Genomic DNA, 21,410 nt, shown 5'->3' with positions numbered 1-21,410 from the left:
CAGGGTAAACGGGGGCCAGAATCAACATTGTGCTGCAAGGATCACACTATTTTTCTTTGCTTCTCTTGACTCTTCTGGTCAGACTTCCCACATCCTGGGAACGACAACGCACATGTTCTGATCTATGGAGCATGCTCTAATTTCTAATTTCCTGAATTCTCTTCTTTGAGAGCTCCTTCTGTTATATATACATATCTCAATTAGGGGGTGATTATTTCCCTCACCAAAAGGCTCATCGTTTCGGTGTCATTAAATAGAGGGTTCTTCCGGTGCATGAAGAATAGGATTAGATTTATAGAAATTCAATTTACATTTGGCTTTTTAGGAACAGATGTCGTCCACAGCCAAGCCACTGCTCTAGCTGTCAGGCCTCCTGAAGTTATGGTTTGCAGGCTCCTTTTACTTCCTGCTGGCAAGCCCTCCACCTAAACCACCCCCCCCCCACCAGGATCTGCTGAAACTATTCTGGGCGCCTGGCCACCAAATCCAGTGACCTTTTCTTGGAGTCTTGTCTCCACCTCCGAAAGTCAGATGCTGCCACCACCATCTCATTCTTCCCAAACCCCTCATAATCCTTGGCCTTTGCCCACCGTCTTTGCTCACGCCACACTCACCCTTGAGCTTTTTTAAATGTTTTTTCATGCAGCTTCCTGCTGGCCATCTCCCCATGGATGCCTCAAGGGCAAATAAGCTAAAGCTGAGGAGTGATGTGCCCGCCACTCCCCGTTTACATCCCGGTGGACGACACCACTGTCCGCCCCTTCTCAGCATCACCTCCCTCTCCCGTGTGCCACAAATCCAATCCATCACGCATCCAATGGCGTTCATCATCTTGAATACATCTCTAGCTAATACACCTCTCTCCCAACGTGTTAAACTCCATGAAGCACTGGAACTGCCTGTTTCCATTCATTACCATAACCCTAGCACTTAATAGCACATTATCCGGCCCACGAGACAATAAACAAGGCTGAATGAAAGAATAAGGAAGCCAACAAACCGCACTTTGCAAATTGCAACACTGAGGCTCAGAGAAGAGCGGTGATTGGCCCACGGTCACTCCGGTGGACCAATCAGGACTTAGCCCGAGAGGGGTGCCGCCGCCTGCATTTCCCTTGCCTCTGAGCTCAGGGTGGGCGCTAGTGCGTTCCTGCCGCGTTGCCCAAGGCCCTTTTACCTGAGAGCACCGTGAAGACGGCCGCGAAGGCGTTGAGCTTGAGCCCGTCGATGACATTGCTGGAGTGGAAGAGCTCGAGACACATGAGGCTGAAACCGACCACCAGCAGGAGGATGTAGAGCACCTCGGAGACCACCGACAGCCACAGGACCCCTGCACGGAGGAGGCAGGGAGGGCGTGAGATGAGGACACACAGGGTGGACTCTCCCTGCGTTCCTTCGACCCCATGCCCTCGGGTTGGGGGATCAAGTCGTTTTAGAGAAGACCTGGGTTCTAGGGTGGGTCCCGATGAGGTAAGGCAATCATGGCCAACCATCCTCCTCACGCGGACTGGCTCAGGAACCCTTGCCTAAGTCCGTCAGAGCGTGGCGCTCTTGGAATGATGGTTACTGGTCCCGCCAGGCACGTGAACGATATGCCATCTTTTCCCATCTGTTAGATGACTGCCACTGGGAGCCATCTCATGGCCTGGAGGGCACCTGCCTTAGGATGAGGCTGACACTAGTTGCTGAACAGAGTGATGGAAAGGTGACCTCATTGCCCCCCCCCCCCAGCCACCAGCCCTAAGAGCTTCCTGGTGGCTAAGCTGGCCAGTGTGATGTTCTCTATTACCTGCAGCTATAAGCATCCCAGCTCTTACATACATCATGTTTGCTGTAAGGGACACCTGCAATTTTACCTACCCTGTACCCGACTCCGCTTTTTTCTAGAAACCACCACTGCTATTTCCTCAGCTTCAGCCTTGTGGGTCTCCCAGGAGCTGCCGTGTTCTGCTGTGGGCCCACCCTCTTGGGCACAACCTATTGGCCCATTGTGATCATGTGGCCTAGAACTGGCCAATCCAAGCCCTTCTCTAGAAATCTGAGCGTGGAACCCACTGAAGTGAAGAAAGGCCAAAAGCAGAGCCCAGGGACTCTGACAGTGTGAGTGCCTGGTTCCAGCTGTTCCTGAAGGCCAGCTGCACCCCATCCTTCCAGCCCGTCTGGCTACCCAAACTTTCCTTTTATTCCTTAAGACAGCACAGCTCCCTCTTCCCCCACACCGGTCCAAAGTGGGTTACCATCATTTGCCACCACCTAGTTTAGGGGGCATCTATTTCTCCCATCCTACATTATTCGCCCTTTTTCCTACATGCTTTTTATTTAGAGAACCCCTCTTCTCTCTCCGTCTGTGCAGTTCAGTGGCAGCCCATCCACATCCTGGCTCCACGTTTGGGCACATGACTCATTATCTGGCCAGTCAGAGCTCTGTGCCTGTCTGACTCTAGTCATTGGTTCAGGAACAAACCTTCCTGTGCCTCAGTTTCCTCGCCTATAGAATGGGGGCAATAAGAACACCTATCTCATAGTATTGGGGTGCTACGAGGAGTCAATTACACAGTAACATAACCAGCTTGGGCTTCGCACATGGTGAAAGCTCAATTTGTGGGTGTTAATACTGTTGTCTGAAGAGAGGAACTTTGGTGGGGACTGGAAATGGAGCCCAGGGGTCCCTGAGTGGAGGTCAAGGCTAGAGGGAGAAATGAAATCGTGGAAGCACATATGATTTCCGAGAAAAAAAGCACAGAAAGTAGGAGATGGAACACATCACGTGACTCACCTTCCGAGCCCCACTAACCCCAGGGCTTGGAGCAAGGCCCACGCTTGAAGAAGGGACTATGGACCAGGCCTGGCCAGCCAGAGATGGATACATGACCCAAGTCAGTTCAACGAGAGTCAGGCACAGGATTTTGTTGCAACTATTGGGAAAGAAATTCCCAATAGTTTCTACTGCGTTTGAGGCTGGGGAGGTGTAAGGATGGAAGCGAGGGCCTCAAGTAGCAAAGGCCTTCCTGAGGGCAGAGGCAAGGCCAAGGGAAAGCAGCGCAGAGAGGCGAAGGAAGATCACATGCTAGGACATTGTTTGAGCCCCTAGATCCAGCCATTCCTAAAGCTGTCAGTCATTTGTTCTTTCCATCATGAACCAAGAACTCCTTGTCTTGGCCTAAGCCAGGAGGACTTTTCTCTCCGACAACCAAGAGTCCTGATCCTCAGCTTTTCTCTTCTCTGAAGCTGTCGAACCCATTCTTTTCTACTCCTCTGCCTTTGCACAAAGTGTTCCTTCCGTGTTAACGTCCTAGGGACACCCGAAGTACACTCTCCAGTGAAGGAGGCAAACACAGAGCAGTTTCTGAGCCCCTGTCTGTTCCTTGAAGAAGGATCCAGATTCTCAGACACCCACTATATCATTCCTAACGCAACAGGGCTTTCAGAGCTTTGAAGAACTTTTTTTCTTTTTTTTCCTACAAAAATATCGCATCTCCTGGGCAATCCCTTGGATTGCAGTAAGAGAATAATGCGCTCTTGGCAGCCTAGATGTTGTTAAAACATCCCCTGGCACCGTACACTCACAGCCTCTGAGGCCCTTTGCTGGCCCAAGGCCCACCAGGAAGCAGGGAGGAAAAGAAGGCAGGAGGTGGAGGGCCAAGCTGGGCTGTGCCAGGGGGGTGGCTGCCCTGGGGGAGGCCTGATCTCCCTCCCAGCAGCCTTCCCCTCCGGCTCCAGCTGCTGTTGCCCGGCTGGTGGGCGGAGCCACTGTGCCGCTCACTGACTCAGCCACCTCCCCCGAGCCGCCCCAGTTCCCCCAGGAGCTGTTCTCATCATGTCCAAGTGGGCCCCAAGCCAAGCCTCCACCCCACCCACCACCCCACAGCAGGACCCAGCTGGGCTCTTTCAGATGGGATGGGAGCTGGGATGGGCGTGTGGGGTTGAGATGCTCCAGGAGTAAGTGCACCGTGGAAGAGCAGGCACTAGAATCTCCGCGGCGTGGCTGGGGTTAGGCTGCTTCTTTCTGCCAGATTTATTTCTCTATCTACCTACCCACGGGGCTCAGAGCATCTGTCTGAAAGTTTCAGCCCACCCAAGCCAAGGAAATTAATAACTACCGTAAGAAGCGGAATGGTTGCTGCGTGGCTGTGGTGATGCTAAGCGTAGCCACATTGTCACAGTAAGGGCCAGGGATATTAGGCGTTTATCACACGCCAAGTCGGACTGGACAGTGTTCATGGTCCACCCATGTCCTTGCCCCTCATTTTAGTCTTTCTATGTTTGGAGGATTGTCTTTGAGACACTAGCCTTCATTTCACCCATCTTCATTCAGAAAGTGCCTGGGAACTTCTTGTTTTCCTCTCTGGGCTGTTGTACCCAAGCAGGACCCTGTGGGGCCATCCAGAGGCTGGCCGCTCCCCCAGAGCCTCTGCTTCAGCTCCCCTCTGAAGTTGGAGGTTTACAGGCACATGGTGACCTGACCTTGTGGACAGCTGCAGGAACAAAGGATGCCCGCACCAAGAAGTTTGCAACCACCAACCATGCCCCTCCCTCACCTTGCCTTTAAAAATACTTGGCTTCCCACTCCTGGGTATCTATCCAGAGAAAACCATGACTTGCAAAGACACATGTACTCTGATGTTCATTGCAGCACTCTTTTCAATAGCCAAGACATGGAAGCAACCTAAATGTCCATCGACAGAGGAGTGGATCAAGAAGATGGGGTCCATATACACAGTGGAATAGTACTCAGCCATTAAAAGGAATGAAACACCGGCATTTTTAGCAACATGGATGGACCTAGAAACTATCATGCTAAGTCAAGTCAGCCATACAATGAGACACCAACATCAAATGCTTTCACTGACATGTGGAATCTGAAAAAAGGACAAAATGAACTTCTCTGCAGAACAGATACTGACGCACAGACTTTGAAAACCTTATGGTCTCCAAAGGAGACAGTTTGGGGGGTGGGGGGATGCGCTGGGGGTGTGGGATGGAAATCCTATAAAACTGGATTGTGATGATCATTGTACAACTACAAATGTAATAAATTCATTGAGTAAAAAACATAAATAAATAAAAATTTTTAAAAATACTTTGCTGTATACATGTATGTGTGCCTGGGTCACCTTGCTGTCCAGTAGAAAACTGACGGAACACTGTAAACCAGCTATAATGGAAAACAGAAAAATCATTATGAAAACAATTCAAAAAATAAATGACATGGCAATACAATAAATACATAAGAAAAAAATAAAAATACTTTGCAATCTTGGTTCGAGGAGTTTGGGATATTTGGGGGGGCACAAGTCACCCCTCTCCTTGCATGGCCCTGCCATAAACCTTTCTCTAGTCCAAATGCTGACATTTCAGCCTGTATGGCCTCATTGCACGTTGGGCACGCAGACTCGCGCTAACACCGTTGTCAGCCAGTGGCTGACCAGTGGTCCTGCCCTTAGGCTCTGGTGTAGAAAATCTGGGAGGTGACCCACACTGCAAAGCCCCCAGGGGGCCAAGACGGAAAGCTGCCCTCCCTGGGCCCTGGCCTGACAGCCTCTCGTCACTTGCCTCCCTCCTGTCCCTGTCTTGCTCTCCCAATTCCACTCCTACTCTCCCCTGGGGCCTTTCCTTTATAAATGATTTGCACATAGATTGGCTTCCTGGGACTCTGGCTTTAGACGCCAGCATTGATGTGCACGCTATCCCCAAGCCTCCTAACAACCTGCAAGGCAGCAAGGCAGCACCCCTTTTGCAGATGAGCGAACTTGGGTTCTGAGGGGTTAAGCAACAGGTCTCCACAGCTGGACTGTGGTACAGTCAGTCTGGGTGCAAACGCAGGCCTCTCTGACTCCAGGAACCATCATGGGTAGGGAAGTGGCAAGGTGGCAGGATAGAGGGGCCACTTGGAAGTCACATCATTCTTGGCACTGGGGCTGGTCACGGGGGGCCCCCGAGGGATATTGGGGGAGTAGGGGGTCCTTGGCTACAGCAGTCATTTATGTGCCTTCCAGCATCTCAAAGGATTCCTGAATCAAGAGTTCCCCTGTGGTGCAGTGGGTTAAGGACCTGGTATTGACGCAGCTGTGGCCTGGGCTGCAGCTGTGGCTCACATTCCATCCCTGGCCTGGGAACTTCCAAAGGCTGTGGGTGTGCCCCACCTCCTGGCAAAAAACCCAGGATTCCTGCAAGAAGATGGCCATCAAGGGGGATTATGGTGGTGGAGGGGATTCTCAGAGACTCTGAGCCCCGCTGGCCACCAGGTGTGGTGGGGAAGGAGGCCTCAGGGAACAGCAGGTAGGCACTAAAGATGCTGAGAGCCAGGCTGAGGAAGATGGGCTTGGCCCATGCTGCAGAGGCAGGTGCCATCCTAAAGGCCTTAGCAAAGAAAGGCTGGCTCTGGAAGGGGGCCTGGCTGGGAGACCTGCTGGAGGTTTGGCCACACTCCACGGAGAAACAGTGGCAGCCTGGGCCCTGACAACGATGGAGGTGTGGACAGGTGGGAAGCCCCATAACTCCAGAGAGGGATGAGTTCAGTGGATTGCCAACCCATGAATGCAGTGACAAAGGAGAGAAGGAGTCCAGAGCGGGGCCACATTTCCAGCACAGGCATCTAGATAAGCAGATGGTCATTGCTCTTCAGTAAGAACAGGACAATGTTACAGCAGGAAGGTGACAAGGCCACTGCTGCATGTGCAGAGTCTCCAGCAGAGATGTCAGGAGGCAGCTGGCGCTCAGACAGGGATCCAGGGGCCCTGGCAAGACGGGGACACACACTAAATGTTTGCCATGATGTTAGAGATGGATGCCTGCCAAAAGCATGTAGAGCGAAAGAGAAAAGGGTGGACGTGGAATCCACAGGCACATCAGTACTTCAGGGGAAGAGTTCCCCTTGTGGCTCAGTGGGTTAGGAAACTGCCTAGGATCCATGAGGACACAGGTTCAATCCCTGGCCTCACTCAGTGGGTTAAGGATCCAGCATTGCCATAAGTTGCAGCAAAGGCCGCAGATGCAGCTCCGATCTGGCGTTGCTGTGGCTGTGGTGTAGGCTGGCAGCCGTCGCTCCGATTCAACCCTAGCCTGGGAACTTCCATATGCCGCAGGCGCAGCCCTCAGAAGGAAAAAAAAATCCTCCAGGGGAGGGGTGAGGAGGGGGCTGTAAGATGACACTGTGGGTGCTGTACCCATCCCTGCCCACAGCACATCAATGCACCTGCCCACCTGCCAGCACCTCTCTGCTCCCGGGATTGCCCTGGTCACCAGGACCCACCTCCCACCTTCTGGGGGATTGACACCATCCTGCCCTCCAACCCAGCAGCAGCCCTCAACCTATGCCCAATGTAAGCTGATGAATAAGAACGCTGGATGGGTAACACTGGCAGGGGGTGGGGGTGGGGAGGGGAGGGTACCTTCAAATCTGTGTTTGCCACTGTAATAGGGAAGAACACATATGATTATATGTTGAATCTGCTGCTTTTACTTTAACCTTTGTATCGTATTGTCTTTGCCTACAGCCTGAAATAGATAGGGTAGCCCATTCTCCAGGCTCTGGCCTTTAAAGGTGTAACACGTTTCCATTCATATAGAGATTTAAAACTGCAGAACAGGAGTTCCCGTCATGGCACAGTGGTTAATGAATCTGACTAGGAACCACGAGGTTGCAGGTTCGATCCCTGGCCTTGCTCAGTGGGTTAAGGATCCGGCATTGCCATGAGCTGTGGTGTAGGCTGCAGACGCGGCTCGGATCCCGCATTGCTGTGGCTCTGGTGTAGGCCGGCGGCTACAGCTCCAATTCGACCCCTAGCCTGGGAAACTCCATATGCCGTGGGAGCAGCCCAAGAAGGCAAAAAAGACAAAACAAAACCCCTGCAGAACAGAGAATAACATTTGTCTTGTGGGAGGTTTACAGAAACATCATGACCCAACCTACTGGGGCAGCTGCAAGAACAAAGGATTCCCACACCAAGAAGTTAGCAACAATCAACCACACCCTCTCTCCCCTTTTAGTATCAAAGAAGCTTTGATGGGTAAGATGGTTCCCTCCATCGTCTCAGTCTGCTGGCTTTCCGAATAAAGTCACAATTCCTAACCCCAACCCTCAGTGTATTGATCCGTCATGTGGGGAGCATCAAGTGCTAGGACCAGGGAAGCCCATCCTGCGTCAAGGGTGAAAAACCATAACCTTAAATTGTCTGAATCAAAGAGTGAAAACGCTACTCAATAGTCACATTTCCATTCGTTTTACAATTCTTATCAGCTCTAATCGAAAGCATCTCTGTTTAGTGCTCATGTGTCCTTAACACCTTCCTACCACGTGTTCATTGCTCAAAACAAGGAGAGGGCTCAGCTCTTCAGCAGCACCACCTAGGCAGACATCAACAACAGTGTGTCAGTTGCCTTCTGTGCCCAGGACCATGCCCATCCTCTCCCTCTCCTCCCAGACCACTTCTCTCTACCCCCCACCCTGCTCTGTGCCCCAGGGGGCAGACTCCATAGATTGGCATCCCCAGGCTCCATGGCCCTCTGAGTCAGCAAAGGGCGGGGGGGCACCAGCTGGAAATCTGAGCACGGAGCACAGGAGGAGAGAGGTGTTTCTGCCCCCGCCCCCACTGTGTCCACTGCTCTGGCAGGAGCTTCACCCTCTTGCCCATGACTACAGCTCTGTTGTCTTGGCTACTATTCTTACAGGCTCCAGAACACTTTTCTGCCCTTTTTTTTCTTACCACTCAAGGCTGGTAATAGCTCCCCTCTGTCGTCGGCCTTTGGCGGGGGGGGCTAAGGTTCTCTTAACCCTTCTCACGGCTCTGTGAGCTCTTTAAGTGCCTTGATTTGAACCATTTGGGGGATTCTGTGTCCTGCAGGGAGCCTCCTCGGCACATCATTTCTTTGGTTCAAGGGAACCAATGAGAGTAGTGACCTAAGCCAGTGGTCTCAGCATAGCCCCCTGACCAGCAGCAGCAGCAGCACTTGGGGACTTGTGGTGCAAGTTCTTGGGTCATACTGAATCCAAAACTCTGAGAGTGGAGCCCAGCTGGGTCTTAATGGGCCCTCCAGGTGATGCTGAAACACATTCAGATATGAGCATTGCTGATCTGCAGTTTTCTCTCTTCCACCCTTCCTTCCATCCTTCCTTCCATCCTTCCTTCATTCCTTCCATCCTTCCTGCCTGCCTTCCTTCCATCCTTCCTTCCATCCATCCTTCCTTCCATCCATCTTTTTCTTCCTGCCTTCCTTCCATCCTGCCTTCCTTTCATCCTTCCTTCCTTCATTCCTTCCATCTTTCCTTCTTCCCTCCCTCCCTTCCATTCTTCCTTCCTTCCTTCCTTCCATCCTTCCTTCCACCCTTCCTTCCTTTTCTTCCATCCATCCTTCCTTCTTTCCTTCCTTTCCATCTTTCGTCCTCCCTCCCTTCCTTCCATCCTTCCTTCCTTTCCTTCCTTCTTTCTTTTTTTTCCACATTCACAGCATATGGAAGTTCCCAGGCTAGGGACTGAATCTGAGTGGCCGTTTCAACCTCCCCTATACCACGGCTGCAGCAATGCCAGATCCTTAACCCACTGTGCCACAGAGGGAACTCCTGCAGTTCGCCTTTGAAATGTATATAGAAAAAGGTGAGTCAACTCCGGAAAAACCTGAGTCAATGCTAGACTCTCCTTGTTGGCCTCTGGCAAAGAGAGAGAAGGCAGAATGGGAATAATGAAACAGTTGGGAATCATTGCCCAGTGCCTGGCCTAAAAATCAATGCCCACTCTTAGTGTTATGGAACGCTCGCACGTGTAAAGAAAGGAAGCTGGGAAGGACAGTGGGCTGGCAGCCTCAAGGCAGGATCAGCAGGGAGCCTTGGTGCCACCCCTGAAAAGCTCAATAATCACAGAGACGATTGTTTCAAGTCTCTGAAACTTGCCGCTAATGGCTCGATTTGCAGCTAAGAACTGGTGACCTCCCGGGGCTGAAGAAATGAAAGAATATCTCATCAGGTGCAGGGCCTGTGGGGTGACAGCTAATCCTGTTAGCTGCACTTTTTGCCTTTTTAAAAAACATCTTCATGACACCAACTCTGACCTTTCATTGATGGAATTGATGGGTTTGCAAGAACGATCTCCCTTTTGCCCAGGAAGCCCTCCCTCGCCGAGACAGTTTCCAGACCCAGCTCCTTGGCTGAGGGGAAACTCACAGGTGGCAACCAGGCCTTCAAGGTGTGAGGGGGGTTCTTGAAGGCCCCCCTAAGCTGGGGGCCTTGCCCCTCTGCCCTCCATTTCCTCATTTGAAAAAATGGGCCAAATAGACGTGTCATGAGCATTAAATGGGACGATATCTTTAAGTCACGCGGGCCTGACAGCTGGAAAGTATTCAAGAAAGCTAAGCATTACTATTACTTCCTAATTAGGGTAATTGTTAGCAATTACAATAATTACAAGAGGCAGCATAGGGGTGAAGAGCACGGACGGGGGCCAGGCCACCTAAGTTGACACCTCACTCTGCCACTTACCTGGCTGGGGAGACTTGAGCAAGTGGAATCTCCTGATGTACCTGTTTTTTCACGTATAGATCCAGTGGCCACTTAGGGACTGTGCTGAGGATAAAGCCAGTCAATGGCTGAGTGAAGTGCTAAGCGCAGTCCCCGGCGCATAGCAAGAGCACTAGCCATTACTGTAATTGTTGTCATCGTTGTTATTGCCGTGGAATGCAGCCAAGGAGGAGGCGGCCTGGAACAAGTGCATCTCAGCCCCTGGACACATAAAACCCTCCCTGGGATGGGGGCAGAGGGGGACTGTTATGAAATCACATGAAATCCCCAGACGCAATGACATTTTAAGAGAAAACCCTTTTCCTTCCCAGATCCATGTGTTTAATATGTCAAATCAATAAGTCGTGGCATGGTGGCTGCTGGCTGTGGGCTCGGTGACACACCCTCTGAAACTCAGCATGTTAAATCATGCAAACGACACGGGCCAGGACCTCTGAGGCTGGAAACAGAGACTCCGTGACAGCTGCTGTTTATGAAATGTCAATATTGGAAGCTCAGAGGCAGGGACCCACAGGGACTGGAGGAGAAAGCCAAAGGCCTCAAAGAACCATGGGGAGGCACTCTGGGGGTCATGGGGCCCTCAGCCCTCCATCTACAGAGAAGAAGTTAGCCCAGAGAGAAGGTAGGATGTGCCCATGTCAAAAAGCAGGTTGGGAGCAGATGGAGATGGAGGTGGGGTGGGGTCTTCCAGCTCCCAGGCTGCTCGGTGTTGCATAGATTGTTTTTTGGGCTTTCTTAGGGCCACAACCATGGTATACGGAGGTTCCCAGGCTTGGGGTCTAATTGGAGCTACAGCTGCAGGCCTACACCACAGCCAGAGCAACGCCAGATCCAAGCCACGTCTGTGACCTACACCACAGCTCATGGGAACGCCAGATCCTTAACCCACTGCGTGAGGCCAGGGATCAAACCTGCAGCCTCATGGTTCCTAGTCGGATTTGTTTCCGCTGCACCAAGACGGGACCTCCACTGGGTGTTTTTGCTTTTTGTTGTTGTTGCTTTGATTGGGATGACTCTATATCAGAGGCATAGGGATTAAGGTTTGGGGATAAAGGGCTTGCCCTGAAGATGGTGGCTGCATTGCACGTCTACAGCCCTGAGCTCCAGCCCTGATGCCTGGGGACCTCTGCAAGGTCCCGGTGCCTCTGGAGGCCTCAGTTTCCCTCTCGGTCAAACAAGTGGATTCTCAAGCAAGCTGCCAACAGGCCAAAGCCAGCCCACAAAATTGTCTTGTTTGGCCCACACAGTATTTTAAAAATATCTGAATTCATTATCAACATTTAAAAATAGGAGACTTCACATAAAAATCCAGATTTCTGGATTTGTTTGCGACATGGGCAGATGCAGGACCCGAATGCAGGATTTGCAGGATTCCATCCCCACAGGATGCTGGCTGCAGGGTGAGTGGCGCCAGGGTCCCTCCAACAGGGCATGGACTTCTGGATCAGCACAGGGCCCCCAACCCAGCCTCCCTCACGCCTTCATGGTTCCTGCTCAGCTCTCGTGAGCATCTGAATTTACAGTCCCCCCAATGTCTAAGGTCATTCCTCTCCCTGACTCTCTGCAGCGATACCATGTTTGGAGACCCCGCATGGTCCTTCCTGATACCTGCATGTGAGAGTGAAAAATACACCAAACTCTCCAGTTTTTTGGCTTCCTCAGGGAGGAGGGGGTTCTAGCAAACACCACACCACCCCACACATGAGGGTGCCAATTTGCAAAGAGTCAGATTCAAAAGAAAGGCATCCAGCTCTAAAAATATGCCCAGGTTGATTCAACTGGTCCAAAAGGGCTATTTCCAAGACTCATCTTATCTAGAATTCCAGCTCCCCCCATCCTGTCCATGAGGGCCTGAGAGGACTGGGGAGGGACCCAAGGTCATGATCCTGGGAATTTTCCTTTCATGGGTCAGAAAGAACCTTTTAGGCTTTGACTGGAGGCCTAGGTGGCCTCTCTCGGATGTGCAAAAATGTTGGGCAAGTGCCTAGGAACGGAGTGCCATTCAAATGCCCATCAGCATGTGGCTCTGGAAACACAGGGCATGGGTGGGTCTGTTTTCTGTGTCAGTTACCATCTTTTCCAGAACCGCCCTTGTCTAGAGCCTCTGTACTCAAAGCAGACCTACTGACTCAAGACCTACTTATTAAGCAGATCCCCAGCTGACCTGGATACACCTTCCTGGATACACCTAGGGGCACTGCTCTAGAGGGTGAAGTTCAAGCGTCTTTTTTTTTTTTTGTCTTTTTGCCTTTTTTTAGGGCCGCTCCCATGGCATATGGAAGTTCCCAGGCTAGGGGTCGAATCAGAGCTAGAGCCACCGGCCTACGCCAGAGCCACAGCCATGCAGGATCCGAGCCACGTCTGCAACCTACACCACAGCTCACGGCAACACCAGATCCTTAACCCACTGAGCAAGGCCAGGGATCGAACCCACCACCTCATGGTTCCTAGTCAGATTCACAATGGGAACTCAAGTGTCTTAATACAAGATCTGTACCCTTGATGACCAGGTGCTAAGCAGCCCTGCCCTCCTCCACTCTCAGCCCCAGCTGCTTGCTAAACAGTCCACGTCCCCTTTTGCATGGCCACTCCAGCATGGCCCTTGTCCTTGAAGAGTTGTCCTCTTCTGGGGGAAGCTTAATAATGGCCACAAAGATGTCCGTATCTTAATATGCAGAACCTGTGAATATGGTACCTTTCATGGCAGGTGGGACCTGCCAGACATGATTGTGGTCTTGAGATGGAGACATGATCCTGGATTAACTGGATGGGCCCAATGTGATTACAAGGGTCCTTAGAAGAAGAAAGCAAGAGGATCAGAATCGGGAATAGGAGATGTGACGACAGATGCAGAGGTTGGAGTGGTGGGGGCCACGAGCCAAGGAAATCAGGAAGCCTCTAGACACTAGAAAAGGCAAGGAAACAGGTCCTCCCCTGGAGCCTCCAGAAAGAAATGCCAACACTTTGATTTTAGCCCATAAGGCTCATGGCAGAATTCTGATCCTCAGAATTTTAAGATAAATCCATGTTGTTTTAAGCTATTACGTGCGGGCTCATTTGTTACAACAGCTGCAAGAAACTAATACATCTTCTTTCTTCCAGATCACCTCCTCCAAGAAGCCTCTCCTGACTACCCCAAGGCCCCAAGACTGACCTCAGCAAAGAAGGAAGCTTCTTCATCAGATGCCTCACTGAGAGGGAAGGAGCCTGGACTTGGGGGGTCCAGAGGGTCTAGATTTGATCTTGAACCCTGACCTAACCTCTCTGAGCCTCAGTCTCTTTGGATAGAAAACAGAGTCCACACCACCCATTTCACACAGTTTCTGGGCAAGTTAAAAGAGATCGTGGCTGCACACTGACCTCCCTCCCCTCACCCAGCCCACCCAGTCTAGTTCCTGGCACATCAGAGGCTCCTCGGTAAGTGGTGGCGTATCAAGCTGACAAGCTGGGCCCAGAGAAACAAGTGGTTCTCCTCTGAGCTCACAATTAATTGGATACATGAGTTTATCACTGGAACAGATTTTGACAATGCCTGATGGCCCCCAGAGTTCCACAAGGCTCCAGTCCTTGTCAATTTAGAAATGACTCTGGCAGATGTGCCCTTTAGAAATGGCTCTGCTGGAACCCAGGGACAGTCACTGAGCATTTTAGATGTGTCATGGCGCCCTTGGCCTTCAGTATCAGAGCACAGTGATTTTTCTTTCTCTTTAGGATCCAGAGACAGGCCTTGAAGATAAGCTCTGGCCCACGCAAGCCAGGGCCCGAGGAGGAGGCTGGGAGAAAGAGTGTGGTAGGAAGAATTCAGATGTCCAAGGTTGAGGTCTGCCCCCCCCCCCCCATCTTTTGGGCAAGTCCTCTCAACCACTCTGGGCCTCCCCATTCTCCCATCTCAAAAATGGGACATAGGACAGGGTGGGTCAAAAATTTGTCTTCAGACCAGGTCAGAAAACTGGTTTGAAGACAACTTTTTGAGGTTTTTTGTTTTGTTTCCTGTATTTTGGTTTTGGGGAGTTTTTTGTTTGTTTTTTGTTTTTTTCGGGGGTTTTTTTGTTGTTGTTTGGTTGGTTTTTTTGTTTTTTGGTTCCTTCTGTTTCTCTCTTTCTGAATACATGTAGTATTTCTATTTATTTTATTTATTTGTTTGTTTGTTTTTTGCCTTTTTAGGGCCACACCCACGGCATATGGAGGTTCCCAGGCTAGGGGTCTAATCGGAGCTACAGCTGCCGGCCTATACCACAGCCACAGCAACGTGGGATCTGAGCCGCTTCTGCAACCTTCACCACACACAGCTCACGGCAACGCAGGGTCCTTAACCCACTGAGCAAGGCCAGGGATTGAACCAGCAACCTCATGGTTCCTAGTCAGATTTGTTTTTGCTGCACAATGACGGGAATTCCTTTTTTTTTTTTTTTTTGTCTTTTATGTAGTATTTTAAAATTTTTGAATTAGATTCCAACATTTGAAAATGGGAAAATCACTTGAAAAATCTAGATTCTGGAGCTCCCATTGTGGCTCAGCAGGTTAAGACTCCAACATAGTGTCCATGAGGAGGCAGGTTCGATCCTTGGCCTCGCTCAGTGGTTTAAGGATCTGCAGTTGCCACGAGCTGCAGCCACTATCATTTCCAAATGAAAGATGAGAGAAAACTGAGCACAGAGAGGTTAATTACCCAGCCCAGGATGGCAGCTAATTGAATCCCAGTGGCAGAACCAGGATTCAAAAGCCAGCCAGCCCAGCTCCCCCTGCAAGACAAGCCCGCCTGGCCCCAAGGCCCTCCCTGTGTGACAGTGGAAGAAAGGACCCCTCCTGACAATCTCTGGGTGGCCTGGCTGCTTCCTTCCAACAAGCATTCAAAATAGGTGCTACAGGAGTTCCCACTGTGGCGCAACAGGATCAGTGGCGTCTCTGCAACGCTGGGACGCAGGTTCCGTCCCCACCTGACACAGCGGGTTGAGGATCCCACATGGCTGCAGCTGCTGTGTTGGTGGCAATTGTGACTCTGATCTGATCTCTGGCCTGGGAAATCCATATGCCACAGGGCTGCCAAAAAAGAAGAAAAAAGATGTGTGTGTGTGTGTGTGTGCGCGCGCGCGCGCTACAGGCTCCACCTTACAAATGAAGACACTGAGGCATAGAAAAGGAAAGTGATTTTCGCAAGGTCCCACAGCACTGGCAACAGAAATAGGCAGGAGTGGGGCCCAGCATTCTGCAGGGGTTCTACCCCTTTTCTGCACTGTGGACCTCACGGCATCTGAGGAAGCCATTTTTATCTGAAAACTGTTTTTATTTCATTTTATTTTATTTCCTGCACCCACCACATAAAAAGTTCCCAGGCCAGGGATCAAACCCACACCACCGCAGTGACAATGCCAAACCCTTAACCCCTAGGCCACCAGGGAACTCCAAAAAATGGGTTTAAGAGTTTTTTGTTTTTTGGGTTTTCTCTTTATTTTTTAATTTACCTTTTGATGCACACTTTTTGGTCTTTTGTTGTTGTTGTTTTGTTTGTTTTTGTTTGTTTGTTTGTTTTGAGGGTCGCACCTGCAGCTTATGGAAGTTCCCAGACTAGGGGTCTAAGCAGAGCTACAACTGTCAGCCTACACCAGAGCCACAGCAACGCCAGATCCAAGCCTCGTCTTTGAGCTACACCATAGCTCATGGCAATGCCATTTCCTTAACCCACTGAGTGAGGCCAGGGATCAAACCCGCAACCTCATAGTTCCTAGTTGGATTCGTCTCCACTGTGCCACAACGGGAACTCCTGATGCACATTTTCAATTAACGTATAGTTGATTTACAATGTTGTGCCAATTTCTGCCATACAGTAAAGTGACCCAGTCATACATATATATATATACACACACACACACATTCTTTTTTTCAGATTGTCTTCCATTATGTTCTAGCTCAAGTGATTGGGTCTAGTTCCCTGTGCTCACTGCTTATCCATTCCAAATGTAATATATAGTTTGCATCTACTAACCCCAAACTCCCAGTCCATCCCACTCCCTCCCTCCTCTCCCTTGGCAACCACAAGTCTGTTAAAACAAACATACGGAATTACGAAGGAAACCAATCATATGGAAATGGCGTTATCAAGACATTTTTAAAAATCAAATGTGTAATATCAACTTAGGTGCTTCTTTATGAATGCCCCAAATAACAAGATCTGGTACAAGTCTAAAAACTTCCGTAACTTTGAAGTAGCAAGGAGAGAAGCAATATTTTCAAGATCTCTGCACACCTTGAAATGTGTTACGAAAACTCTGTGATTCCAACTGACCACAAGGTCCCAGATGGGACTCAGACTCCACACATCGTGGAGGGAGATGCTAACTGCCAGTTAGAGGCGACTAAGAGGAAAGATGTAAGATTTTGCCCCCCCCCCAAGTTCTTGGATCCCCTGAATTCTGACCACTGACCATTGGGAATTTCCAGGTTAAGAATTTCCGCCTGAAGCAGTTGTTCTCAAGTGTCTAAGTGCTTGTTAAAATGCATGCTCCCAGGCTGGCCCTCGGAAAGCTGACGCTGAGATGCGGGAAAGAGGCTGGGCTCTGCTTTTTTTTTTTTTTTCTTTAGGGCTGCACCCACAGCATATGGAAGTTCCCAGGCTAGGGGTCAAATCAGAGCTGCAGCTGCCAGCCTGTGCCACAGCTACCGCAATGCCAGATCCAAGCTGCGTCTGTGACCTACACCGCAGCTCACGGCAACTCAAGATCCCTGACCCACTGAGCAAGGCCAGGGATCGAACCCGCATCCTCATGGATACTAGTCAGATTCCTTTCTGCTGCACTACGATGGGACCACCTTGGCTCTGCCTTTTGAAAAGTGCCGCAGGTCATTTTGATACATGGGCTAAATCCTGAGAAAGAGGTGTCTTTCAAAAGTGTTAACACCATCAAGTCTCTCCCTCGTTGCAACCTTCTGGACATTTCCCATTGCACTTGGAATAAACTCCAACATCCTAGCCGGCTTTCAAGGCCCCCACCCGATCCAGGTTGTCAGCCTCTGCCTACCTTCTGACATCTCCTCGCCCATCACATCCCAGCTGCCTCAGGGCCTTTGCACTTGCTGTGCCCTCTGTTCAGAATGCTCATCCCCTGCTCCCCTGGCGTTGCCAGGTTAACGGCTTCCCAGCTCAGATGCTACCAACCACTCATCTAAAGGAGCCACATCCTAGGTGGAATCTAATATGCGGCACAAATGAACCCTTCCTCAGAAAAGAAAATCATGGACTTGGAGAATAGACTTGTGGTTGCCAAGTGGGGGGTGGGGGGGGTGGGATGGATTGGGAGCTTGGGGTTAATAGATGCAAACTATTGCCTTTGGAATGGATTAGCCATGAGATCCTGCTGTGTAGCACTGGGAACTCTGTCTAGTCACATATGATGGAGCCTGATCATGGGGAGAAAAAAGAATGTATACATGCATGTGTACCTGGGTCTCCTTGCTGCACAGTAGAAAAAAAAATTGTATTGGGGAAATAACAAAAAAAAAATTTTTTTTTATTTTAATCTTTTTGCCATTTCTTGGGCTGCTCCTGCGGCATATGGAGGTTCCCAGGCTAGGGGTCGAATCGGAGCTTTAGCTGCCAGCCTACACCAGAGCCACAGCAACACGGGATCCGAGCCGTGTCTGCAACCTACACCACAGCTCACGGCAACGCCAGATCCTTAACCCACTGAGCAAAGGCAGGGACTGAACCTGCAACCTCATGGTTCCTAGTCGGATTCGTTAACCACCGCGCCACGACGGGAACTCCCCCCCAAATTTTTTTAAATAAAAATCAAATCAAATCAAAAATAAAGAAGCCACATCCCCAACACACACACACTCACTTTATCTGAAGGGGTGCTCTCTCTTAGTGAACTTAGGTGTGAGAGTTCCATGCGGGCAGGGATTTTGCAGGACTGCTCAGCACCAACTCCTAGAACAGGGTCTGGCACTGGCCCGGGGAGACGCTTGGTAAAAAGTTGTTACACAAATCAACGAAGAACTAGCATGAGCCAAGCGGAAAAGGAGGCGATGCCAGACTCCCTGAGCAGCAGAGAAGCGAAGGGAAGAAACTGCTTTCGAGGATGAGGCAGCCGCTGTTTGTGAATGCCGCCCAAAGGTCAAGAAAACACAAGGACTGTGAGCTGAGAAAAGGCCACACACAGGCTGAGGAGCTGAGAGTCCCTCTGGTGACATGTGTGGGGTAGGGAGGCAGAGTCTTTAGAGGGGCCGAGGCCAAGGGAAATCTGATTTGAGGGGCTGGGGAAAGAGTGGGTGGTGAGGCTCGTGGTGCCGTGGGTTTTGATGATGGGGGGGGTGGCTGGGGGAGGTTTGCTCAAGCTTCAGCACAGAGGGAGGGAGAAGGGGAGGCAGCTGGTTTGGGGGGTTGGTTATTTGGACTCGGTCGGTGCCTGAGTCATGAATGCAACGTCCGGGAGGAAGGACAAGGAGCAGGGACAAGAGCAGGCAGGGGTCCCGGAGTCAGACAGAGCGGATTCAAATGCCACCTCCTCTGCCTGCCAGGTATGTGATTTGGGGCAAGTTACTTAAATCCTGCCGGGCCTCAGTTTCCTCATCTGTAAAATGGACCGCCTGCAATGCCCACTTCAAGGGTCGTAGCAGAGGTTTGATGACCTATGGGGAAACAGAGCTGGAACTCAGTGAGCACCCAGCAAGTGTAATCTTTTATTTCCCAATTATGCCAGCGCTGCGATGGAGCTGGAATGCCACGCTGGAAGGTCACTCTCAAGACACACCAGAGAGACAGGACGACAGACCAGTGAAGTACAGACAGTCCACCCATGAGCCTGTCAGCAGGGGCTGTGGCCAGGCTGAGGCATCCTAAGGTTTCTGAAGGAGAGGCCACCTTCAATGGGACTTGAAAGACAAGAGGGGACCAGATCATGAACCCACAGTGGCGCCATGGGTTAATGATCTGGCTTGTCTCTGTGGAGGTGCTGGTTCAATCCCCAGCCCAGGGTAATGGGTTAAGGATCCCGCATTGCTGCAGCTGCAGCTCGGATTTGATCCCTGGCTTGGGAACTTCCAAGATGCGGGGGTGGGGGTGAGGGAGGGGACTTAAGCTGTTGAGACTCCATCCTGGAGACTGTGGATGGAGGTCAGCCTCAAAGCTGGAATGGGCCACCAGGCCAGGAATCTGGGGCTCAGTGGCCAGACTGCAGCTCCACCCTCCTCCCCAAGCTCTTCTTTAGGAGCCCTGGCCCCAGGGGGGGGGTCCAGCCAAGACACACACCCTCTGAGGTCCTCCATGAAGCCACTATGACCGCATTCCAGCGGGCTCAGCAGTACAATAGTCTTTAACTCTCCCACACCTCCTGATCTCACCTCCTCCCCTCCTTCCCCTTGCTCACTTCCTCCGAGTCACTCTGGCATCCCTGCTGCTCCTTAAATACATCAGGCACACACCTGCCTCAGGACCTTTGTACCTGTCTGGATCTCCTTTCCCTCCCCAAAGTCACATCCTTGTTGCTCCTTAAATGCATCAGGCACACACCTGCCTCAGGACCTTTGCACTTGCCTGGATCTCCTTTCCCTCCCCAAAGTCTCACCCGCATGTTATATCTTAGTGATGTCTTCCCTGATCCCACGTTTAAAAGGGCCAATACCCTTCCCAATACTCCCTAGCCCTTTTCCCTTTTTATTTTTCTCTTTAGAATAATCGTCAAAGGGATTTTTCTCAGGGCCTTTGCACATGCATTTTCCACCTTTGACAGAAAACACAGGTACCAAGAGATCTCTTACTTTCCTCCTTGAGTAAAGGCACAAGCACAGTAATAAGGGGAGCTGACACCCCGATTCCACGTAGCGAAGGTAACAAGGAAACAGGGTGGCAACAGTAACCCCGTAGAGAGCCCCTATCTGAGACAAAGGGAGAGTCTGGCTCAGCTCAGTCGACTGGTGGGAGAGTGAAACAAAGGCTGCCAGATCTTCCATCTTTTCAAAAGAAACGTCCTGATGTTTTTGTTTTTTTGATTATTAAGGCTGCACCTGTGGGCATATGGAAGTTCCCAGGCTAAGGGTTAAATCAGAGCTACAGCTGCCTGCCTACACCACAGCCACAGCAACATGGGATCCAAGCCACGTCTGTGACCTACACCACAGCTCACGGCAATGTAGGATCCTTAACCCACTGAGTGAAGCCAGGGGTCAAACCTGCATCCTCATGGATCCTAGCCGGGTTCATTTCCACTATGCCACAATGGGAACTCCCCTGATTTATTGTTTGAATGTAGAATCTCTCCATTCTGAAACACCAGCAATGGAGTCCCATGTTTTCAAACACCATTTGAGTCAACTGAATGCAAGCGGTTGGTGGAGGGGCTCTAAGGACTCTAGCTGTACCATCCTTCCCAGAACATAACTGAGTCCTCTCCACCTCATTATGCAGATGGTTAAAAAGTCACCCCAGGAGCTCTGGTTGTGGCTCAGCATAATGAACCCAACTAGTAGTATCCACGAGGATGTGGGTTTGATCCCTGGCCCTACTCAGCGGGTTATGGATCCGGCATTGCCACAAGCTGCAGTGTAAGTCACAGATGTGGCTCCAATCTGGCGTGGCTGCGGCTGTGGCATAGGCCGGCAGCTGAAGCTCCGATTCGACCCCTAGCCTGGGAACCTCCATAGGCCGCAGGTGTGGCCTTGAAAAATAAAAAATAAGAATAAGAAAATTCACCCCCGAGAGAGACGAAGAGTTGACCAAAGTCACACAGCCCCACGCTGGACTCCAACCCAAGACTCTTGATGCTTAATGGACATTTCCTTAACACCTGCAATACACGAGGCCAGACCCCTCCAAAGGGGAAAATGCTGGTCAAGTTCATGTCAGCGCCTTTAAGGCACACACAGGAAAGGGGGGAAAAATGTTTGTGGGCAGAGATATTTTAGG

The 21,410-nt window shown here is 50.8% G+C and overlaps 1 protein-coding gene across 2 annotated transcripts in view; it reads right to left on the bottom strand.

Moving 5' to 3' along the window:
- Window positions 1–21,410, bottom strand: part of GSG1L (GSG1 like) — a 236,121-nt gene that overhangs the window by 89,138 nt on the left and 125,573 nt on the right. For both annotated transcript variants that reach the window (XM_047780236.1, XM_047780237.1), the window contains exon 3: window positions 1,178–1,330. In XM_047780236.1, coding sequence (XP_047636192.1) covers window positions 1,178–1,330 — 153 coding nt within the window. The remainder of the gene's footprint in view (window positions 1–1,177; window positions 1,331–21,410) is intronic.

Source organism: Phacochoerus africanus, chromosome 5, assembly GCF_016906955.1.
Source record: "Phacochoerus africanus isolate WHEZ1 chromosome 5, ROS_Pafr_v1, whole genome shotgun sequence".
Taxonomy (NCBI): Eukaryota; Metazoa; Chordata; class Mammalia; order Artiodactyla; family Suidae; genus Phacochoerus; species Phacochoerus africanus.
Note: the sequence above shows the minus strand (reverse complement) of the source record. Positions and strands in the feature narration are given on the sequence as shown.